At 38.3% G+C, this 24,473-nt stretch overlaps 2 protein-coding genes across 6 annotated transcripts in view; one reads left to right on the forward strand and one right to left on the reverse strand.

Moving 5' to 3' along the window:
• Positions 1–84: 84 nt before the first annotated feature.
• Positions 85–13,513, forward strand: tnni3k (TNNI3 interacting kinase). 3 transcript variants are annotated; one of them, XM_077222913.1, is made up of 25 exons: positions 85–212; positions 430–538; positions 1,109–1,194; positions 1,917–2,014; positions 2,102–2,212; positions 2,301–2,399; positions 2,483–2,621; positions 2,757–2,901; positions 3,022–3,126; positions 3,940–4,034; positions 4,146–4,295; positions 4,522–4,608; positions 4,745–4,801; positions 5,166–5,258; positions 5,338–5,395; positions 5,477–5,671; positions 6,712–6,816; positions 7,013–7,065; positions 7,533–7,585; positions 7,829–7,961; positions 9,754–9,863; positions 11,322–11,381; positions 11,473–11,642; positions 12,433–12,512; positions 12,788–13,513. In XM_077222913.1, exons 1-25 carry the CDS (start codon positions 173–175, stop codon positions 12,862–12,864), a joined length of 2,508 nt encoding a protein of 835 aa, XP_077079028.1. In that variant the 5' UTR covers positions 85–172; the 3' UTR covers positions 12,865–13,513. The 3 variants fall into 3 exon arrangements, with proteins under 3 accessions (XP_077079028.1, XP_077079029.1, XP_077079030.1); XM_077222914.1 differs by having other exon boundaries at positions 92–212; positions 4,522–4,605; XM_077222915.1 differs by having other exon boundaries at positions 167–212; positions 1,109–1,184.
• Positions 13,514–13,959: 446 nt separating this feature from the next.
• The window catches only part of erich3 (glutamate-rich 3), a 15,004-nt gene continuing 4,490 nt past the window's right edge, over positions 13,960–24,473 (reverse strand). For 2 of the 3 annotated variants that reach the window (XM_077222907.1, XM_077222906.1), the window contains exons 3-14: positions 24,288–24,413; positions 23,964–24,035; positions 23,749–23,877; positions 22,741–22,908; positions 21,621–21,812; positions 21,336–21,513; positions 20,922–21,108; positions 20,006–20,217; positions 19,307–19,462; positions 18,802–19,185; positions 17,496–17,627; positions 13,960–17,307 (exon numbers count right to left, since the gene is read on the reverse strand). In XM_077222907.1, coding sequence (XP_077079022.1) covers positions 14,075–17,307; positions 17,496–17,627; positions 18,802–19,185; positions 19,307–19,462; positions 20,006–20,217; positions 20,922–21,108; positions 21,336–21,513; positions 21,621–21,812; positions 22,741–22,908; positions 23,749–23,877; positions 23,964–24,035; positions 24,288–24,293 — 5,049 coding nt within the window. In that variant the 5' untranslated portion in view covers positions 24,294–24,413 and the 3' untranslated portion in view covers positions 13,960–14,074. Of the gene's footprint in view, positions 17,308–17,495; positions 17,628–17,790; positions 19,186–19,306; positions 19,463–20,005; positions 20,218–20,921; positions 21,109–21,335; positions 21,514–21,620; positions 21,813–22,740; positions 22,909–23,748; positions 23,878–23,963; positions 24,036–24,287; positions 24,414–24,473 lie in introns of those variants that run through there. The other variant, XM_077222908.1, reaches the window with a different exon arrangement.

Below are 24,473 nucleotides of genomic sequence, written 5' to 3' on the forward strand. Positions count from 1 at the left end.
GAGAGGTCAGCTGTCATTGTAGTCACACATTCCGCACTGAAGCTGATGTATTTTTAGCACGGGCTGCGATCCCTTATCGGACTCTTCTCTATTATGCCAAAGCATTGTGTTACCACTGCATGACACTTTCCCTCCAGCTAATCGCATACAAAAGTTCAAACCAACCAGTCCAATGGGCAATTACAAATCAAGACCCACTCAAACCTGTACAGGTAAACATTAAGCTTCTTTAATTGACTGTTTGATTAGTTCTATTCATGCTTTTCATGTCGATGCTAATTTGAATAGATTAAGACTAACATTTTCAGTCTTTCAATCCTTGTTGACATCTCCATTGACTAAGTAATTGTTCTGTATGTAACATTGGATTATACAGTGGGTGTTTATTGTGTTCATGTACTGTTGTCTTGATTCAATGTTTTGCTTTAGATGAGTGGAAAAAGAAAGTGAGTGAGTCATACGCTGTTATTATTGAGAGACTGGAGGAGGACTTGAGAATTAAAGAAGGGGAGTTCAAGGAACTAAAGCATGTTTTCAGGTGAGACTGATTAAAACCAAGAGCAGTGTTATAGCTTCCTTTGTGGTGTACTATTATTAGTGTATACAAATGAGGTTTAAGGTGTGGACATGTACAAAGTTCTTTCATGAAACTCTATATATGGCACAGACCGATAGGTCTTAACTCAATCTGCTCGCAATCACATCATTCTCTATTGGTCTCTATAACCAATCGATACAGCTGATTGGTTCCTGCTGTATCAGTAGCCAATAAGTTCGCTAATCTATATATTTGGTCAGCATTTGTCGTAGCAGTTGCAGCGCACTTTCAGAAACCCTCCGTCTACCCCAGCTCCACCTGTATCTGCTATGGGTAATTTATGTATTCAATATTATACAGCAGCAGCAGGTCTTTCTCACAGCAGAATGTTATATATGTATTGACATTAGCAGCAAGAATCAACATTAACATCATAGCAGATCTATTCCGCCAATACCAGACATATTAAAATTGTCATATTCATTACCATGCCAAACACAGTAAATGTGGAGATCTGTTTAAGCTTATGTTTTTATTATATCTTGATTTCTCTGTGTTTTTTCCATACAGCTCAGACGAAGCATTCAATAAAGTGAACCTGAATTATCGCACAGAGGGTGGACTGTCCCTGCTGCATCTCTGCTGTGTATGTGGAGGTAGAGCTAAAACATGTTAAAACTTTTATGGTCCTACTTTGCATTAAGTGTCTTTGAGTACTATGTACTTACATCGAAAAATAAGTACAATGTACTTATTGTCTTCATGTTGTATTATATAACACATTTACTGCTAGTGAGGTTTGATACGGGTATGGTTAGGGACGGGTTTGGTGGTATGGGTAGGTTTAAGGGTGGGTTAAGGTATAAAGGAAGGGTCAACAGTGTAATTCCAATGTAATTACATAAATTAATTACAGCTGTAATTACATTCAGGTATTTTCAAAATATAAGTACAATGTAAAAACATGTATGTACACAATAAGTCCATTGTATCAAATTATTAATTTCAATGTTAGTACATAGTAGTTAAAGCCACTTAATATAAAGTGGGACCGGTTTTTCTAAGGCATGTTTATAAAAGCTACTTAAAAGTCCTAATTGAACTAAGACCTAATCCTGGCTAAATCAAAGCCCTGTCTATTAAACCAAACCATAAAGTTATATCTACTATGATGCAATGATATTGAAAACATCATACATGAATCATTCCAACTGACATTTCCTTTGCAGTAACATATTAGTGTTGAATAATGATATTTAACCTATTTTTTAGGAGCGAATTTCCACCTGTTTAATTGCTTGACGACTTACATTCTGTTGTTATGGCACTTTCATACATTTTAATGTTTTTCTAAGTTGTTTTCTTTTTCCACAACCAGGGAATAAAGTTCACATCAGGACCCTCATGCTGAAAGGTTTGCGTCCATCCAGACTCACTCGGAATGGATTCACTGCTCTGCACCTGGCTGCATTCAAGGTCAGTCAAGGGTTCATTTGGGATGCTTTTCCTCTTATAAACAATCCCAGATTATATGATAACTTGGCATTTCTTTCTGTGATGTAGGATAATGCCGAACTGGTCACTGCACTGCTGCATGGTGGAGCAGATATCCAGCAGGTGGGGTACGGAGCCCTCACGGCCCTACATATAGCTACTGTGGCCGCACATCTTGAGGTGCGTGCTGGACCTGAAATTAAGTTACCGTACAATAATTATAGGGGTTTAAACAAGGTCATTAACATTTTTTTTATTTTTCCTCAAGGCCGTCGATATTCTCTTGCAACACGGGGCGTACGTCAACGTCCAAGATGCAGTGTTCTTCACCCCTCTGCATATTGCAGCATACTTTGGCCACGAGCAGGTCAGGCCATGTACTGTGTATCATAAATGTCCATGATCTACTTAATGGCTTGTTCATGATCTTTTTTTTTTCTTGCGGGACAGGTGTGCAAGCTTCTTATGAAGTTTGAGGCTGATGTCAATGCGAGTGGAGAGGTAGGGGACAGGCCGCTTCACTTGGCTGGAGCTAAAGGCTTTCTGGGCATTGTCAAACTGTTGATGGAGGACAGCAGCAAAACTGATGGTTAGAGCTTGTTCCTTGTACTCTAAAACTGAAGTTAATCAACATTGAACTGACTTGAGCTGAATAACGATGCTTTTTGACTTCTTTAGAACTCGTTTTCATAATTGATGAATTTTACATCTCGACTCTATACAGCCAATGCTCAAGACAACGAGGATCATGTACCCCTTCATTTCTGCGCTCGATTTGGACACCAGGAGGTTGTCCGTTTCTTACTGAAGGGCAGCTTTGATGTACAGCCACACTCTGTCAACATCTATGGCGACACACCTCTCCACCTGTGAGTTCACCTGAGAAGTGAATCACACACAACACAAGGTGGCAGTTAAACTCAACAAATCATCTGTGATTCAGACAGAAGTAATAGTGATTCTGATTTGAGTGTCATATTCCCTGTCAGAGCCTGCTACAATGGACAGTTTGAAGCGGTGAAAGAGATTATTCAGTTGTCTGGCACAGAGAGTCTGTCTAAGGAGAACATCTTCAGCGAGACAGCTTTTCATAGGTAATCTGAAAATTCCTCAGTTTGTTCAATGTCCTTCACATTAACCACTATTAAAGTCTGCACGAAACAGAAGTTGCGGTAGTTTTTTCTTCCCTATTTGTGACGTATATCCAAGTGAAACGGCTTCTTGAACCAGAAAAAATTTAGGGCGGGGCTTGATTTTGTCCATGGGGAATTGTTTAGATGGTTGTGGTTTTCTATTGGTTGATCTCATGTCAGATTATCCCGTCTTTGCTCCAGTAAACACATCATCAGAAGCCCCTTGTACACAGAGATGCCGTTAAATACACTGCTAAAGAGTCCCGGGATCGATTGATTTTGGTTCATTCACACTGCCAGTGATCTTCTGAAATCGGTGCGTGTGTTCACACACATCCCGTAAAGACATGTGACATCAGGATGTAATGTCTCCGCAGCAGGCATGTTCTGGGATTGATCCCAGCAATGTTCCTAGGTCCCCATCCAGGCATCAAACTCAGGGGTCAATCCCGGGATGTGTTTGCGTTCACAAGGAAGGCACTCTAGCAATTCTATGGCAATTTTCTGGGATCAGCGCTCTGTGTGAAGGGCTAGAGAAGAGAAGAGATGTCACTGCAAGTGAAAGTTATTTGATTAAAGATTACAAGGGCACATTTTTAAAGAAATGTGTGGATTGATAAATCAATTATAATAAATACTGCAGTATTTCATGGTGTCTTTAATCTATGCATTCTATATGGGCATCTCCTGACAGATTACACCCCTGTAATAAGGTTAAGGTCCCTGCTGATCTTATTGTTACATTCTAAATGTAGGTCTAACTGTTCTCTGTAGTGCCTGCACCTACGGCAAGAACCTGGAAATGGTCAAGTATCTGCTCAGTCATAATGCCATGAGCATCAACCATCAGGGGCGAGATGGACACACAGGTTGACAACAGTAATCTGTGTTTACATCAGTAATAATGACAATAATTTGGGAAATATTTCTGCTTTCATCATCAATGTCTTGACATCTCAAGTTGACCTTTGGAACAACAGGTCTGCATAGTGCCTGTTTCCATGGACATATCCGACTGGTCCAGTTTCTTTTGGACAACGGGGCAGATATGAATCTGGTGGCTTGTGACCCCAGCCGTTCCAGTGGAGAAAAGGACGAACAGACATGCTTAATGTGGGCCTATGAGAAAGGTTAGTCTATTTATCTGTCTGTCTGTCTTATACATAATTACATTTATATTATATATAATTTAAAATTATAATTATATAAGTCAAATTATGTGTAAAATGACAAATTAAGAACATTGCTCTTGATCCATCACATTTTCAAATTCCAATGGCTAAAATCAACTGAAATAAAGGCCTTGATTTTCGTTTGTGTGATATGTTGTGATCTATGTATGCATGTTCTTTTTAGGCCACGATGCCATTGTTACTCTGCTAAAACACTACAAACGGCCTCAGGACGACTCGCCCTGCAATGAGTATTCTCAACCAGGAGGTGGTATGAGACACTCTCCACATGTAGCCTGACAGAGTTGTACTGTGAATTAGTGTATATGTAAAATGCTGTTGCTGATGTGAAAATTAGTGAAAGCAAGAGAAAAAAAGTTCATTTTTGTTAGTTGTGTCTGTTGCAGATGGGTCTTATGTTTCTGTCCCCTCTCCCCTGGGAAAGATCAAAAGTATGACTAAAGGTAAAAAACACACAAACACACACACACACACACACACATGCACACACTTAGAGCTGACTCACAGAATCACTGTTGCTATGATACTATTTTTATGTCCTGAAATACTGCTACCCACAGTCACCAAAATCTTCCGAGAGTCAGTGAGTCAGAACCGTCTCCAAACATACTCCCGCTGCGTGATTGCAACAGTTTAAGCCATTTCTTTGTATCTGCCACAGATGTTACAAATAACACAACCTATCTTCCATGACTCATTGGTATATGTCAACAACAAGCTAAAGGAAACATGAATAGAGTTTTATACAAAGATTGATGTGAAGGTATTAAAACAAACAAACTCCTGTTTGCAATCTTTTCCCTTCAGAGAAGGCAGATGTGCTTCTCCTGAGAGCAAGTCTTCCATCAAACTTCCAACTTCAACTCTCTGAACTGGAATTTAATGAGATTATTGGATCAGGTATGTAAATTTAATAATAAATATTAGCTCGCCATGAGTACCCATTAAACCCTAAATGACTAAAACACTCTAACCATAGGCTCCTTTGGAAAGGTCTACAAAGGAAGGTGCCGTAATAAGATAGTTGCAATTAAACGGTAAGATCTCTTTACTTGTTTTTCTTAATTGTCCACTTCGCGTATACAAAGCAAACAGCAAACATTCATACCTTTCCACAGGTACCGTGCAAACACATACTGCTCAAAATCAGACACCGATATGTTCTGTCGGGAGGTTTCCATCCTGTGTCGTCTCAACCACCCCTGTGTGATTCAGTTTGTGGGGGCATGTCTGGACGACCCTAGTCAGTTTGCCATTGTAACGCAATATGTGTCCGGAGGATCCCTGTTCTCGCTGTTGCATGAGCAGAAGAGGTAATTTTAAGAATATGTATATTTATATGGTTAGTGAATCGTCCTGTGATTAATTATTGTGTATATATATATATATATATACTAATTAATCACACATTTTTCTGTAATTAATCGCGCTTAATTGCATCTAACATTCAAGTTTTTAATAGCTTTTTATAATGTAATTTATTGAATTTCTAAAATAATGTAGACAAAACATAAATACAGTATATTTTAAATATTTGTTTAATGGCATCTTTTTACTAAGCTGTTGTTTTTTACCCATGTAACCTTGTAAACAGTGCTTTAAGATTTCCAGGTAGGTCTAACAAGTAAATATACAGAAATTGAATAATAAAACATTGGACAGTCTTCACTGCATGAATTATAAATTGAATATTGATTAATCTTATTAAAGCTACAAAAGGGATTCAGTCAAGAGCAGTGAATTATTTTTTCTTTGTCTTTTGTTCTTTGATTAACGTTAATGGCACAGACAGCAGCAAGTTTATTAGGCTGTTGTCACTTTAAGACCTGACGCACATGACGCAGGACACACATCCTATTTTCTCACAACACTTTACGTTCATTTAACTCGTTTTAACTTGTTTAAGACTCTGCTTACAAGGATACTTGCCTATAACATTTCAACATAATTTTGTGTGTTTTTATCCGTTGATGACTTTCTATTGATCAAACAATTTTATTAGCATATAAGAATACATATTTCTGAAGGATCATGTGACACTGAAGACTGGAGTAATGAGGCTGAAAATTCTAAACTTGTAATAATTACATTTATTAATTTTTTTTACATTACATTATTACAAAAGCCCTGATTAGAATGTGACCAGAAGAGAAGAGAAATTTGAGGCAATCCAGGATCTGTTTGTACAGTAAGACTTGCATCAATGCCAATAAGCGTCTGATTTCTTCTTAGTGCTCCATATGCAGCTTAAGGTGATCTTCATCTCATTGATCTGTTTGAGTTGGAATGATGGGAGTGTGCATTGATCAGTGGCGGGGAGGAGGTGTTCACTTAACAATGTCTTTACATCCAGAATCATTGATCTGCAGTCCAAGCTCATCATTGCCATTGATGTGGCCAAGGGCATGGAGTATCTGCACAATCTGACCCAACCAATCATTCACAGAGACCTCAACAGGTTAGTCATCATCATTATCATCATCATCACATGCTTCGTTCAATAACCTTTGTTGTTTCTCAGTCCATTTGTAAAAACCATCCTATTACATGATAATCCGTATATATTTCTAGACTGTCAATGCTGGCAGCGATGATGAAACAGTATTCTGAGCTCTTTGTTTTAAACCTCCCTTCACCTAGTGATATCTTTTCAGTCATAATATTCTGCTCTATGAGGATGGACACGCTGTGGTGGCTGATTTTGGAGGTAAAGAAAGCCACACACACTTAACGAGACACCTGAACCAAGTTTTATTCTCACTTTATTTAGTTAGAGCAAAAACAGTTGAGTCAGCATTAAAAATCAGGATTCAAAATCAAATTTGAAACTGAAAGCTCAATTTCTTGGTCACTAATCAAATTTGCTACACTGACCATGTGAACTCCTTTGTACAAAGGGTCAGATTTTCAAAAGATGCTCTTTGGATCATTTCAAATAATGCTAGTGTCAATCAACATGATCATACGTTTTTACACAACAAACATTTGCAGCTTGAGTGCAGCGGTCATTGGAACAAAAGAGGGATAAACCAAATACTGTACATAGACATGAAATTCATGTTAACATTTCAGTTAGACTTCTTCAAATGGTTATGCTGATACTATAATTTGTAATAAAAAAACTAAATGAAATGTACTTTTATGTAATGAAAATGTTTCTGTATTGTTCTGCAGAGTCTCGCTTCCTTTTGTCAGTGGATGAGGACAATATGACTAAACAACCCGGGGTACAGGCTTTCTGTGTTCTTGGTTAATTCTGTTTATTAATTAACACCTCAAAAAGGTAATGCATTAATAGCCACCTACAAATCCATCCTCTGTAAGCAATTTTAATACTGCTTACACTGCGGTTTTGGTACGTCACATTAAGTACGTCAGTGTGTCTTTGGGGAGGTATGTGTGCCTGTCCTTTGGGGTTAGCAGGCGTTTTGTTTTGTGTTCATCATTTTTTGCTCCCTGATGCTGTGCAGAACCTGCGATGGATGGCCCCAGAGGTGTTTACCCAGTGTACACGCTACACGGTGAAAGCAGACATCTTCAGCTATGCCCTCTGCTTATGGGAGCTGCTCACGGGAGAGATTCCATTTGCACATCTCAAACCAGGCATGCACTGCACCTCTCTATTCACTACTGTAATAGCTCATATTGACCCACAATCTTTGAACAAGCATTCTATTAATGTTACTGGAAGAATGTTTGTTTGTAACTTTGAGAGAACATTGCCAGAACATTAGCCAAAGCTGATATATAAGGTTTATACAAAGTTCTGTCATGAAACTCTTGATGGGTCCTAACTCAACCTGCTCGTAATCACATCATTCTCTATTGGGCATAGCTGATTGGTTCCTGCTGTATCAGTAGCCAATAAGCTCGCCCTTCAAATACATGGGTAGCATTTGCCTTAGCAGTGCAGCGCACTTTCAGAAACCCTCCACTTTCCCCAGCTCCACCTTTATCTGATCCGCAACAAGTAATTCATGTACGCTATATTGCAGGGCTGCCAACTTTCATGCAATTGACACTTTTCACACGCTCTCACGCCACACATGCATTTTCTTAAGCAGAGAAAAATCGCGAAGCAAAGAAGACACTGACACCGACAGACAAGACAGAGAAGGTTATTTTTCATATGTAAAAAATTCTCAGCTCACAGATTCTGTCATTGTCAATTTTATTTCGAAATTCAAACAATAAATATCGTTTTGGCGCTTGTAAATGTGATGTGACAGATCATAGTAGCGCCTCAGTTCAAGCGGCATGTGAACCGATCATCTAGTTAATAAACACGAATGAACAATGGGTATGTTGAAAGAGACAGTACAACTTACCGAAATGTATCCATCATACATAATATCAATCAATAAGTGTTTTTCAACCGCAGAAAGAGGTAATAATAAAACAGCGGGAGAACAAGAGGCCTTTGTCTCATAACGTTACCTCAGGAAAGCCATTTAACGACCACATAGCACGTTAGCAGGCTAGAAAAATTTGTATGTGCACTATATATCATATTTATTGTATTTTTACTTATTTCATTAAAATATTGTAATGTAGTTATTATATTAAAAATGGCATTATATTTAATTGAGTTGTTATTTTTAACCTTTAATAATAATATCAGCTGAGTTATATACAATTAGGTGGGATTTTTTTTCTTGAGAAAAATTTACATGTATCTACTGTACCTACTTTGTATCCAAATGAATCGATATTGAATCAAGATCGGAATCTAATCACAAGAATTTAATTGAAATTGTGAAATTTGTGTCAAGCAATAGCCTAATAAAAACAGTAGGCTACCGGTCATTCTACTATGTAAAAACTGTAATATGTTGTTACACGTTAAACCTAGTAAATGTTAAAAACCTTGTAAAATTATGTTTAGTTACCAAATGTTTTGACAACCACAATATATCTATTGTGATGTAAAAAAAACAACAACCTTGCACCCCCCCCCCCCCCCCCCCCATATTCTCACTCCAAGCTAAACTCAAAAGTTGGCAGTCCTGTATATTGTACAGCAGCAGCATGTCTTACTTGCTCACAGCAGTGTGTCATGTATGTATTGGCAGTAGCAAGTCCCGTACTTGCTCTGCAGCAGCAATAACTAACAGCATCAGCAACGTAGCAGATCTATTCCACCAAGACCAAACATATCCACATTGTCATATCCATTACCATGTCAAACTCTGAGAGTTGTCTTGACAGAACTTTCCTTAACTTGGGATTGCAAATAAATTTTCACCCGAATTGTCTTGGTTTGAAAAGCAAGATGAATTATAAACTATTAAATTGTAGTTGATTAAATTAAATGTTATTAGTATTATATTAATATAATTGTGATTACATTTTAATTAAAAAAGACCTCACCCCCATCTGTGTGAATTCTTTACAGCTGCAGCCGCTGCAGATATGGCGTATCATCATGTCCGTCCTCCGATTGGATACTCAATCCCCAAACCCATTTCAGCGCTGCTCATGAGGGGCTGGAATGCCTGTCCAGAGGTGAGGGACCCACATCTAGCTTAAATATACCCAGAAAAGAAGTCAAATATTATAGGTTTATCAAGTGACATGCACATTCACTATGAACTTTGTTTAGCTGTGATTTGGTATTTTATAAAAAATTTAGTTGCTTCTTAGGTAAAAAGGTGAGAGGTGAGAAGCAGAAAATTATTTTAAGTAAGTAAAATATTATTAAATAAAGATCAAAGATCAAATTTAATTTAGGAATATTCAAATTTAACAAATTATTTCCTGTTGCCTTACATGTCCCTATTGCATCTATTCATGAACTACCTATCTGCTTCTGAGTCTGCTTATAATCAGTCAGAATACCCAGAATGTCTATCTCTGGAGTTCAGGACAAGTTTTATTTCTATTCCTGTTAATGAGCATAAGTTGCTTGCCCTACCATACCACGTTTCTCTACGACGTGTTTTCTCATGTACAGCATCTTTGCAATGTTCTCAGCGCTGGTCCCTCAGGTGTGTGGCAGAAACTGTCAAGTGTGCTTGTTAAGAATGTGCTCTGGTACAAAGTGCAGCTTGACACTATTCTCTGTAGAGCACAGAGCTTTTGCTGAGCAACTCTTGAAAAGAGCCAGGATGTTTACAGCTTGTATTGTGCATTCATTTAGTGTTGGTCAAAGAGCAGAATAACATATTGTGTGTGTGTGTGTGTGTGTGTGTGTGTGTGTGTGTGTGTGTGTGTGTGTGTGTGTGTGTGTGTGTGTGTGTGTGTGTGTGTGTGTGTGTGTGTGCGTGTATAAGTTGTCTGAATTGCCACAGTTGGTTGCAACAGGGATAGTAGTGAGGCAAAATCTACACGTAACAGTCACTTTATTTAACAATAAACCAAAACAAAAAAACACACAGGAGCTGGAATGCAGGCGAATCAGACACTGGAATGCAGGCGAATCAGAACCAACTAAACAGACTCCAGTACGTAATTAAAGCTGCGACAGTTGAGTGCATGAAATGTCCAACATTCCACACAGTAAACAGTATATGTAACAGTAATATTATAATAACAGTAATATTATGAAATATTTTGTAAAAAATGTTTACATCATTTTTTTTTATTCCTGTGTAAAGCTGAATTTTCAACATCATTACTGCTCAGAAAAATTATGTACTGCTTAATATTTTTGCAGAAACGGTAATAAAAAAATGTTCTACTTATTCTTTGATAAATACAATGTTCAAAAGAACAGCATTTATTTAAAATAGATTTTTGTATCAATGTAAAAGTCCTTGCTCTAAATGCCACTTTTGTTCAATTTAATGAATCCTTTCTAAATCGTAATTTAAAAAAAAAAAAAACTACTAACCCCAAACTTTTTAACAGTAATTTATATATGCCCTTCAGCAGAGCAGCTGTTTGGATAGCCAGAGATACGTTTCTGTACTTTTAAACAAACCTCTCTGATGAACATCCCTTATTTTTGACTCTCTGTGATAGGAAAGACCTGAGTTTTCCGAGGTGGTTGCCAAACTAGAGGAATGCCTGTGTAACGTGGAGGTAGGTTGCATGCACATAACCCATATATCCACTATACAGTACTATTCTATTTGTCTAGTACATATTCGTATGTGTTTCTATGTGTGTACAGCTTATGTCTCCAGCCTCCAGTAACAGCAGTGGTTCTCTTTCACCCTCCTCCTCCATGGACAGTCTGGTAGCACGTGGCAGTCCTGGACGAAGTCACGTGGCTGCCCTCCGCTCGCGCTTCGAGTTGGAATACGCCCTTAACGCCCGTGCCTATGCATTTTGGACCCAGAAGTACACATACAAACACTCAGGCACCCTAAATCTACCACAAACATACACACTATTCAATCATGAGCCCATGAAATTGCAAAAAGAAGAATCCACCCAACAACCTATTACCAAACTACAATGAGACATTACTGAAAAAATGATTTAAAATAAATAATAAATAGAGGCCATTACCTCATCATACCCATGCATTAATGGAGGAGTTAGGCCACCATGCTCTTTTGTTTGGTCAGTGTCATGCAGTCCAACCACAACACTTCTGTACAGTCTAAAGTGCTGTTGCTTGGAAACCGAGGCATGAAAACAAAACAAAAAAAGTGACTGCAATGAAACTTGCATGACATTCACACTGATATCCTTTGCTGGTGGTCACCTCTCAATTCTTTATGGGTAGTGATGAAAGTGTGTGTTGTGGGGGAACCTGGCAACTGTCAACAAACCCGTCAACAAATTACAACAGGGGACTCGAACTTTCAAGCCTAATTTAGTTATAATCTTTCATATGTTTTATGTAACTAGATCTAGCAATGTAAGCAGTTTGGTGGTATGAGCAATAAATAAGGCTAAAGTGACACTGCGAATGACTAACGAAAAAAAAAATAGAGGATCATCTGAGCAGGACAAACTCTGCAAGGCCTCATTGAGCTGATATAACAACAACAAAGAAACAGAAGTGTATCCCATTTAGCGTCATTAAAATTTGATATCACGGATGAATCGTAATTGTTCTGTGGTCTTTAGCGTAAACCAATACTAATCTCATTGTTGAATCAAGCCTTTCTTCTTTTGACAGCTCTGGTCGAAGGTCATCACAGGGTTTGTCTCTGGATGAGCTGAGGAGGAACATGCAGTTCCCACCCGTTGACAGAAACGGTTTGTGTCCAACTGGAAGTTATCAAATGTGTGATTCATCTGTTTATGTAATGGCTTAATGTGGGGCAACATTTTTTTTGCATTATAGTTTACATGGAATATGGCAACAATCATGTTGATATAATCCACGCAAATTCATTCTGAGGTTAAAATGACATTTTCACAGAGCTGCAAAGATGAGAGCACTCTGTGGATGTTTTTCAGCATATGGTGCAACAAGTGGGTGGTTGTATTTGAGTGTGTGTCAGTCACTGTGTTCTGTGCCATTCCCGCAGGATATGTGTCAGATCCCATGAGCACCATGCGTTTCCATTCATGCAGCAGCAATGGAAGTTTTGAGGACAGCAACTAGAAGCAGCAACACTCTGAAGAACATCACACGCACAAATACTTGCATTCATGGCGTCTAAAGACCCGTAATCAACCAAAATGGCACGACAAATGTTAATCAACATCAAAACCTCACAAGGATTTTTTTTGTATAATAATAATAATAATAATGCATAATGTGATGTTACATTCAGTATACATACAAATATCTCAAAGTTTTGATTTTAAAGAGTCAAAAACTTTTGTACAAGGGTTTTTTATACTGTGTTTGGTGTTTAAATGATTCTGATTCTGATTCTGATTCTGAAAGACAAATTAGTGTATTTCAATATTTTATTCTAATTCCAAAAGCAAACATTAACCTTTTTTGACAAATGAGCCATTGTGTGAAACAGGAGCTTGACAGGTTATCTAAACAGATAATGAATGATGTCACCTAACAACATAGGCACTATTAGAGCAATTTGGCCTTGCCTCTGGGATTAAAACATTTCAAGTTTTGATTCTGACTCTCATGGTCTGCATGATTACGAGCAATAATTCAGAAATTAATGGGGGGGGGGGGGGTTGTAGAATGAAAGAACATATCGTAGCAATGTATGTGAACTGATGATGGGTGATTAATCCAGTGTAAAATCGTGAAAACACCATTAAACTAGTGCCAGAAATCAGCAAGGTGTTCGTGTCATTCACATCACACTGTGCAACAGCAAATTAAAGTGTTCCGGACACTAATTAGGAACACAGAGTAAAGTGCATGCTTTGGGATTTTAGTTAAATTCTCTAAGTTAAGGTATGCGTGTCTGAAGTGGGACGGTATACTGCTATACAGCCTAACCAACTGGAGGGCTCAGCATCATGAATAATTAAATTATTTGTGCTGCGTGCGTCCTACGGTGTCTATTTTCAGTGGGATGTTGATAGCTTCCCTACTTAGCACACAAGACTCACTATGGGTCTCTGATAAGGAAAAGGAAGTGCCATTATTTTAAACCCATTTATATGGGTTGAGGCAGGGGTGTCCAATCCTTCTCCTCAAAGGCCGATGTCCTGCAGAGTTTTGCTCAAACTTACCCCTGTACACCTGTCTGGAAGTTTCTAGTAATCCCGAAAGACCTTGATTAACTGATTCAAATGTGTTTGATTGGGGTTAGACCTAAACTCTGCAAAACAGTGGCCCGCCAGGAGTAGGATTGGACACCCCTGGGTTAGGTGAAAGATTTACTATTGTACTAATAGCTGTTCTCTGTGTGAGCAGTTGTTAATCTAGGATATCCTGCGGGCCCAAAAAATCTTGAATCATCCAGTGAGAAAGTGCTTAAGGTCTCTGTGCTTAGAGTCTGTTTGAAATGGCCATCAATTACTTTTGTTCTCCTGTTTCCGTTCACGTTCCTGCTTCCATCTGAGTGTCTGGAATGGTAGTCTACACTTGCAGTGTCATCTTGAATGAGTTGGCTCCCACTCTCCGATTTATTGACAATTGTGAGGTCTGTAATTACTGTGATTGTGGAACTCTGTGGCTCGATATACTCTGACTGAGGTACATGGTCAGGTTTCAAATTGTCTTCCAAACTCTCTTTGTTACTTGCTTCCTCTGTTTGGGCTAAATGTTTGGTTTCATCAGTCATATTTTGTTGATTACTTTGTTCAGTCTCTTTTGCATTCAGGTCGACATTTCTAGGTACATTCTGTTGTTCTGTTTCAGATGGGGCTCTGTCTTGAATGTCTTGAGATGTTGCTGTTATCCCCATGTTTATGCCGTCATCTGTCGTCAAAGTTTCTTGTCTAGCAGTGTCTTTTTGATTGCTCTCTTCAATATTACTCTGTCTTGACCAGGAAGTGACCAAAGAACCTCTAGTATCTCCAGCCTCCTGGACTTTTTCATCTTTGGTTAAGGTATGTATGCTGTCATTAGAGTAATTACTGTGAGCATCTGCCTCTATGGCCTCAACTTTAGTCTCTGTTTTCAAGCTTTCAACTACAGACTCTGTGTTCTCATTGAGGTTGTTCCTTATGGGAGTTGCAGTTTCATCTCTACTCTTGAGTGTTTCATCAAGGCCCCCGAAATCAGAACTTGGTGGTGTATCTGTAGCATCTAACCCTTCACCGTTTAGTCTCTCCTCGGTTTCTTCCGAGATGAGACCCTCTCCATCGAGGGGTTCGATGAATGTCTGAAAATACTTTGATTCTTGGTGTATGTTAATCCAGTTACTCACTAGATCCACCCCAACTACTTTAGCTAAAGCTGCTGGATGATCATCCAGATCATCTGAATTAATGCTCAGAACTGGATCTTTGTCCCCTTTTTTGACTTTCTTCACAGGTTCTGATTCCACCGTGTGGGAAACTGATGAGCCATCCTCTTCAATGACAAGATTCCCTTTCTTCTCCAATGGTTGCACTTGATCACCGTCCATCCCTTCAGGAGCAGCTCTACTTAACAGTTCATCGTCAGTACCTTTTAGTTCTGGTTCCTCTTCTGTGACTTCAGCTTCGGCTGAGACAATCTCACTTTCTGTATCCTTATTGACCATCGTCTGTGTTATCTGAGGAGTTATGTTTTCTATGAATGTTGTTGCAGAGGTTTCTGATTCTTTGTCAGCCTCTTCTTTGTCATCCTCTTTGTCAGCTTTTTGATTGTCACTGCCCTGGTACTCCTGTTCACCGCCCAACTGAGACTCTCTTTCTGAGGGAACAACTTGAGCATTCAACTTGTTTTCTATCCCTTGCTCTTTGTCATTACCATTTTCTTCTTTCACATCTTTATCGGTCTCTGTCTTTTCAGTGTTATCTATAACTTCTTGAGCACAATCACCAGTTGTCTCAACCTCTGATTTGTCTCGCGTTTCCTCTTGGAGATATTCTTCCACCTTATCAGCCTCTTCAAGACCCACATCTTGTCTCTCTCCATTTTCAGCATCTACGTTCCTATCCAGCAGGTCATTATTCACCCCAGCAGGTTCATCCAGTTCTTCCTTGGTACTGGCCTCTGTTTCATCCTTGAGCGTCCCGCTGGAACCCATTTCTTTTTGTTCTTCCTGTGTAACTGATTCCTCATTTTTGTCCTCAAAGTTGTCTTTTTGGGCTGTATTCTCACCAGACTCTTTTCCATCTCCTGCCTCTAATGTATTCTTACTAATCTCGTTTATATCTGCAATCTCCTTCTCTTGCTCTACTATGAACTTTTCTCCTGTTTCTAACTTATTCTCATGCTCTTTGTCTTTTGCCTCATGCCTTACATAATTTCCATCTGTTTCCACTGCCATCTCATCCATTTTCCCGTCCTCATCGTTTTCCTCTTCCTGAGACCTATTTTCCATCTTTTCATCTTTCCCTTTCTTGATTTCTCCTCCAATCTCGATCTCACTGTTTGGTTTCTCGTGCCCTTCTTCCTCGTCTCCATCACTAAGTATGGTTTTAACCTGTTCTCCATCTTCTGTTTCTTTTTGTTTATCATTCACACCATCATCCTCTTTTTCATTACTCTCTGCCCTTACATTTTGAATTTCCTGTGACTCATTTAGTCTATTTATAACCTCAATAGACATTTTTCCATCTTCACTTTCTTCATGTTCATCATTCACACCATCCTTGTCTTTTTCTGTACTTTCCTTATTTTGTTTATCTTCTGCCTTTGAATCTTGATCACCTTCTAACTCATCATCTTTCTTACCAACTTGAATCTCTTCTTCCCCAGGTTTCTCTGCCTCCTCTATTCCCAAATCTTCAATTGTATCCTCAACCTTTAGCATTTTTGTCTCTTCTATCTCTTCTCTAGATTTTTCACCATCTTCATCCTTACCAATAGAGCCTCCACCACCCACCTTGCCATCTGTCTTCTGTACCATTTCCCCAGTTGACTTATCATCCCCAGCCTCATCTGCTAGGTCTTCTCTTTCATCTCTGTCTGGCTGTCCGTCGCTCCTCCTCTCTATGTTCTGATCTGCGTCATCAGCCTCTGGCTGCCTCTGAGTGTCACCTGCCCCTGTTTGTGTATCATTCTCTGTATGAGATAGCGAATCCATCTCCTCCATCTCTGGAACCTCAGTGTCTGTATTTCCAGTGTCCAGCATTTCAGTATGTGTCTCTGGTTCCTGTACTAATGAGTCTTTCTCTTCTTCTTTAAACTCCGAATTAACCTCTGCATTTGAATTGTCCACATCCTTATCTTTCTCTTGAATATCCTCAGTCTCAGTTTTTACTTCCTCTCTTTTATCTGGTTGTTCAACTTCATTTGTCCTTTCACTTTGTCCATCCTTATGTGTTTCCTCTATGTCTAAACTTGCAGCTGCCTCCTGAATCTCTCCTATTTCTTGTCTTTCTTCTTCTGTGCGGACATGAGGCTCATGTGCGTTTTCCTCACACAGAGACTCTTGTGCATTGGCTTCACCTTTCTCTGAAATTTCATCCAGTGTGTTTGATGGTTGTGGTGAGGTGAAACCCACCACACTCTCCATTTCTGCTCCTGTAAAAGTGAGCATTTACAATTAAACCATTTCAGATTTAATCATACTTACAAATGCAAAACTGTCAAGGGTTTTTTCGAGGACTGCAGGAACAACTTTGTTGTATAAATAAATTAAGTAATTCATCATTGAGCTATATATATGATCTGTAGACTGCCCGGTTAAAGAGGGAGGCAACTTTATTTACCTTGGGCGTCCTGTTGGGTCTTCACTGAGGCCCCTTCATCTTCCTCTGTGCTTGTATCACTAAACTCTGGCTCTGAACTACATTGAGATTCCTTCAAAATGGCCTCAGACAACTTTTCTTGCATTGACTTGGCTGTTTATAGTCACGGGGAATGAGACAGACATATAGCATCCATGGCAAAATGTTAATGTTAACTTGTGAAGTAACTAAATGAATAACAGTCACATACTCAGTCGGATGAATTTCATTTGAAATGTATTTAAAAATATAACACAGAAGCAATGAAACACAAAAATAATCGTCTAAATGAAATAATTGCTCAAAGGTTTATTACCAAAAGCACAGCAAACAGTTTGATTGGGAACACAGTATGCAGTGAACAATCACTTAAATGCTTTCACACAGGACAGGTGTCCGAAAAAGGAACCATAACCATCTCTGATGGGAATACACATGGATTTTGCACAACCTAATCTTGAAGTGTACCAATTAAGCCAAACATTGTATTTAATCATGTGTAAAAGAAAACACATCAAAAATGGTTATACGCACATTTTAAATGGTTCAAACATGTTGAAATCAGAAACTTAAGACAAAATCACAAATAGAAAACACTGCTCTGTTTCCCCACTCATTAAACTAGCAAATCCTCAAAAGCCAACACGTAATGCATACTGATGTTTATAGATTTGGTTGTTTTGCAGTGACTTGACCTATTTTGAAATCCAAGATGTATCTCAAAATTAAGTCTAAACATTCTTGATGGATTGTGAAAGTCAAGATAGAGGTTTATACTGAGCAGTATGCTTACGGCAACACAAATAACATGCAATCAAAAGCACATTTGATGCCACATAGAAAACACAAATCCAATCAATACAAAGATGTTTGCAAGACCACCTAGAGTTAAACATACTCTCAGGGGCCTTGACAATTACACAGAAGTGTGCTTTTAACACAATCAGAACTCAAGCCATTAGTGGGGTCATGTACTTGCAATTAACCATGCCATCATCTAAACTATCCTCTCCTCAGGTAACGGCAAGCAAACTTTTTTATTATGTTTTTAGAAGTTTTTAGGCAATATTATGTTTTCAAAAGTTGCTTAATAGTTAAAGATTGTTTAGAATTAAACAATTTAGCAAAAATGTCAAATAGAAGACTCTTTAATTAAAAATGCTTATTTTATTTGTGAATAAAAAAACAGGCCCTCCAGTTCTGATGTTGAAAAAGCCAACATACATAAACACAAAATGTCTGATGATGATGACAGGCACACAGCACTAGTTTTCATGCAGACACTGACCTCTCTCTGGCTCATTCTCTTGTGGCTTATCTTCAGGTTTGGCATCCTCCCCAGATAGTTCACCTTCAGTTCCCTCTTTCTTGTCTGTGTCTTCTGACATTTCCAGGTCGCTCTTCTCCATGCCATCCCCTGGACTATCCTGTGTCCCAGAGTCTTCCGCTGCAGCTTGAGGTAATGTGATGTCGCTGGACTCTGTGACCTCTGTCTCCTCCGGTTTGGTCTCAGCTGTTGTGAGGTCCTCCTCTGCATGTAAGCTCTCCTCCGGAACATTAGCAGTGGTGACTTCTTTGGTGTCCTCCACAATTTCTCTTTCACTGTTGTCACTGTCACTGCTGGACAAGCTGGATGTTCGTCCAGATGAGACAGATGATGACCTTTTGACCTCTGAAGGAAGAAGACAAATAATCTCTGAGTATCAGGTGTTTAAGAACACAAACTAAATGTATTAGATGTTGACAAATATTGTTGAAAATGGTGACCATAAAGAAATGCTAACTAGACATACTGGCGTCATCACTGTCAGCGTTGCTTTTCACTTCATTTATGTCATTTTCATCCCTGGTCTCTTTTTTTCCACCATTGTCAGTAGATGTCTTTTCCTCTACTTCATCAACATCTTCAACTGGCCCTTCATCATCTGCCTCAAAGTCTTCCTCGTAGTCTATATGAGAGCATAGCATAAATATGGTCCATGCAATATTAAATAAAATAAAAACTTATCCAAAATTACTTGGTATGTATTACACATACTGTGTATTGTATCAGTATACAGTCCTGGTCAGAATTATTAGCACTGTTGGTAAATTTGATTAAAGATGGCTGTGAAAATTAATCTGCATTGTTTATCACTGCATTGTTTATATTTTCCATTCAGAAAAAAAAAAAAAAAGATTTAACCTTTTATTGAAGTAAAAAATGTAAGTGGGGGGAAATATTATGAAACGATTTTTTTTAGCACACCAGGGTGATATGAACATGAAATTATCTAGCCATGAGTATAAATATGAGGAAACACAAAGCCTAATTCGAATGGCCAAAGAGTATCCAAGAATCACAGCTGGGGAATTGTAGAAATTGGTTGAGTCTTGAGGACAGAAAGCCTCAAAAAATAAATAAAAATAAAATCAAACTGTACCTTCATCACTACATCAAGTTATTTCACAAATATATTTGTTGTTGATTGAGTTTTTTTGGGAGTTTGTACCATCTTTGGTCTTTTTCTTCCCAGTTGTTTCTCCATTAGGCTCTGTCTCCATTTCCTGAGGTGTGTCAGGCATTGCGTTAGAATGTGTTTCTATGTCTTCATCTACATCAGTGGCCTCCTTAGCATCTTGGGATTTAGAGGTTGGCAGATCCTCTTTCACTCTTTTTTGAGGAGGGGTGGGTTTTTTATCCAAGCCCATGGCAATAATGCACCTGATGAAGTGCATTAGACAAAACCATAATGCATCTTTATTAGTGACGGACCAATGTAGGTTTTTTAACGGCCAGAACAAATAATGATAAATAGGGAGTGTGGTAGATATAATGCTACAGTTCAAAAGTTTGTGCTCACTAAGATTTTTAAAATGTTTTTGAAAAAAGACTTATCCTCAACAAGACTGCAGCTTATTCAAAAATACTATAAAAACAGTAATATTGCGGAAATAGTATTACAGTTCAACTGTTTTCTATTTTAATATATATTTATAAAAAATAATTTTACATTGTTACAATTTACTGTGATAACAAATCTTAATTATAAGCAGCTATAACTACAGTCTTCAGTGTCACATGATCCTTCAGAAATCATTCTGTTATGCATATTTGATGCTCAGGAAACATTTCATATTATAAATGTTGAAAACAGTTGTGCTACTTAATATTTTTGTGGATACATGTTTAATAAATTGTACATTATAATTGTATTATTATAAACGTCTTTTCTGTCATGTCCTTGTTAAATAAAAGTATGAATTTCTTTTTAAAAGAAAAAAAAATCGTACTGAGCCCTAACTTTTGAACGGTAAGTGTGTGTGTGAGAAATAAATGTGTTTCTCTCACTTATTGTATTATTAAACTAATACTGTTTTGAAAGTATCTTTTTCATTTTAACATTAAACACAATGTATTATCATTACTTGTAGCAAGGAGAGGCTCCCTCCACCCCGCAAAATCCAAAGTGTCCATGTCTGCCCCCGAGCCGAGTGCCTTTCCTGTGTTTGAACTCACAGCAGGAGCTGAGCCTATCCACTTGCAGGCCATTCAGGAAGAATGTAAGACTGAAGGGAAATCCTTGGTGACGTCTTGACACAAACTGGAAAACTTCTACAAGTAAGGATACAGGATAGGCAAAGAAAGTTTACTTTGATTTTATTTTGATGACTGCATCTTAAAATCTAAGAGGAGAATCACATAATATATGTATAATGTATTCTAATATATGCAACACTGCCAAGTAAGAGCCACTCATTATCAAAAGCCCCTAGATCAGTAGTGTAATGCATGGTGTCCTTAAGATATGAATTACAAAGCACACGTGTACAGGGACCTACCTCCCTCTCTCAGAATCCCTTTGTAGACACAGAGGTTCTCTCCTCCACAGTGCTGCTGGAAGATCTTGACCTCATCTCTGAGGTCCATCAAATCATGGGACAGGTGAACACTCTTCCCAAAGTATACCATGCTTACTGACACTTTACTCTGAGCTGATGTCCTCTGGAGAGAAGATGGCTGCAGACAAGAGTAATAGCAGAATATATGTGAGCGAGGATTTATTTGAATGGCCATGTCAACCTTCATGTCCCTGAATACTCAGTAAATCACTTCAACATATAAACCTCTGTAGTTGGTGCTGTAGTGGGTCTTAACTTTCGACCCCTGTGTGTGCCGTTTGTTCTCGGCCCTCTCTCTTTTTTCTTTGTGAGGGGCGGCACAGGGGTCACATAGTTGTTAATGACAGGAAGACGGTAAGGCGAGACAGTGCTAGAGCAGTCTGTCATGGTCAAGTGTCTCATGGCGTCTTTGTCCAGCTATAAAACAATCCAGAGAGACAAAAATGTTATTACTCTGAGGTGTTTTGTTTATAGCTCTGGAGACCTAGTGGAGTTCTTATGCAGATTTTTAGTAGAAACAAAGTTATATAAGAAATAAACAAATTGTTGACTTTAAGTAAAAAAAAAAAATGTTTTAATGAAATTATAAAATGAATGAGAATATCTTAGCCTTGATCATTTGGTCTTGAAATTGTATATATATGGATATTTATGTAATATTAATATCTGATTTCATAGACTTAAGTATATATGTTGTTGTTTTTTTTAAAGAAAACTCTTATCCTTAACAAAGCTGCATTTATTTGGTCAAAAATACAGTTGGGCTGCCTAATAGTTTTATGGATTTGTTTTTAATAAGTTATAGATTATAATTATATTATTATAAATGTCTTTACTGTCACTTTTGATCACTTTAATGTGTCCTTGCTGAGTATTAAAGTATTAAAGTATTCATTTAGTATTAATTTATTGTTTTAAAATTAATGTTAATATCATAGCTTTGATGATTTGGATAATTTTATTAGAAACATTTATATCTCTGATTTTTGATTTCACAGACTTTGGTATCTCTGCAAATCTGAGAACAATTGCGGACACTGTTGAGATCTTTTCTGAAACACTAGGTGAAAAACATGTGAGATTATTAGGGCCTTTTTCCTCTGAAGATAAATCTGAGAAACTTTTGCTCAGCATTTATTCTTATTTCTCTCTAGAAGTAACAATAGAGATATTAAAGACATCTAATTTGTGTTTTTTCTTTCCTACAGGAAGACACACAAAACGCTGGTCTTCGATACTTCAGCAGAGCTGTATACAAATGAGTACTATTAGTTGTCTGAGTGTGATTTTGCACTGGGGTTTTGTAAGCAAGCATGTAAGTATTAGGACCTGAGGATGGTCGCACCGTATAACTGAGGAGCTGATCGGTGTCGTTAGACGAGTCCCGGTCCGGGGGTCTGTGTCGAGGGGAGGTTCTCTTCAGAGAGGCCGTGGCACTGTTACTGTTCAGGGGCTTGAGACGAACAGGCCTCTGCATCTTCCCTGGAGCCGTGTTGGGCCTTGAGGAACTCGGCTACAGGAGTAAGACAACTCACTTGTCAAATATTAAATATGCTGAATAGTAGAAAAGAGTAGAGAGTAGAAAGAGTTACTAATGTAACTGTTGTTATGCATTATATATATATATAGCACTGTTTCTGAACTCCCTGAACTGCCTCGATTGTAGTCTTGAGTTTTTTTCTGTGAACGTACACGTCACAGTATTCCTCATTTAATCAATTCCCACCCAAGACATACACACAAAAAAGTAGCGGGGCTGGTTGAGTTACTTCGTTAAAACTCTTGGTTATGGTAAGGGACATTTCCGAAGCACACTCGAAGCGGTTGACCATTCACAGCCGACCAATCAGAGCACACTGCGCTTTTAATTACTTGAACGTAAACTAGTAAAACTGAGATCTTAACATGTGGGTTTGAAAAAAGGTATCTAGAGAAACCAGAGCAAGCAAAAAAGCTCATGTGTCATCAATCTGCTGGAGCAGTAACTCTCAAGGTGCCTAAAACGTCAACGGGCAAACATCCATGATGGGAATCACCACACCACTTCAACTTCTGTTAAACATGTCAGAGCCTAATGAGCAAACAAATTATCTGAATATACAATTAGGCAACCATTAGGGCTAGCTAGGTAACTATCTAGAATAAACATAAAGCAGATAATAAATTCATAATATCTTTTTGAAGAAGCGGCAGGATAAGAATTAACAGCACATCACCAGGAGAACAGTCATTTGTAATATAGAATTAAAGTGCACTTAGGAGGTACCTGTTAATTATATGGTAAGTAAACTGTAAGGAAATGGTTAGTTTGTAAAGCTATTTTACTCATTATTAACTGATATGGGCCACTCACAGATTCTGTTGATTCAGAATGCTCTCCCTCTGGCCCAGAATGCTCTGCGTGAGAGATCTTTGGCCGCGTGGGTGGCCGAGGTGACAGCATTAGCATTGGTTCATCTTCATATCTCTTGGAGCGCTCAGCCTAGCATAAAGTGCAAAAAGTTAAATCACAAAATGTACTTTATTACCACGTCACCAAGGTCAAGGAGTTTTGTAAAAATGACAAACCTTTATTTTGTGGATTCGTTCCCTCCGTGCAAATTCCTCAAGTTTTCTCTTGATCTCGGTTTGATGAAGGCGCTGCATAAACAGTGGGAAAATGAAATATAGAAGAAAATACTTTTTTTGCCTTAGTACAGGATCTATTTACATATTTTATATCCATACTTATACAATATTACTTCAGAAATTTTTAATTCTTGTGCACCTTTTAACTTGTATTATACAATGAGATGAATATACAGTATGTAGACTACTACCCTTACTTTATGACACAACACAACATTCTAGTCTAATAGAGCTTCTGATATGTAGACCGCATAATGCTCTCACCTCCATGTCTAGCACCTTGTGAAAGATTGCCTGAGCCAGACACTCTCTCACATGTCTCTGATGTGCTCGCTGGATCAGCTTGTGCCTGTACTCCTTATCAGGAACAATCCGTCCGCTCCGGGAGATCTGAAGCACATGCACCTGCATTTAATGACTGAAGCATCCGATCTTGAATAACATAAAAGT

Source organism: Siphateles boraxobius, unplaced genomic scaffold (assembly GCF_051911475.1).
Source record: "Siphateles boraxobius isolate OS27281-9 unplaced genomic scaffold, OSU_SipBor_1 9, whole genome shotgun sequence".
NCBI classification, from domain to species: Eukaryota; Metazoa; Chordata; class Actinopteri; order Cypriniformes; family Leuciscidae; genus Siphateles; species Siphateles boraxobius.

Coding starts and splice junctions, on each gene's coding strand:
- tnni3k (XM_077222913.1), top strand. CDS start 173: ATGGGCAATTACAAATCAAGACCCACTCAAACCTGTACAG. Junction 2,400..2,482: donor CATACTTTGGCCACGAGCAG/GTCAGGCCATGT, acceptor CTTGCGGGACAG/GTGTGCAAGCTTCTTATGAA. Junction 11,643..12,432: donor TATGCATTTTGGACCCAGAA/GTACACATACAA, acceptor TTCTTTTGACAG/CTCTGGTCGAAGGTCATCAC.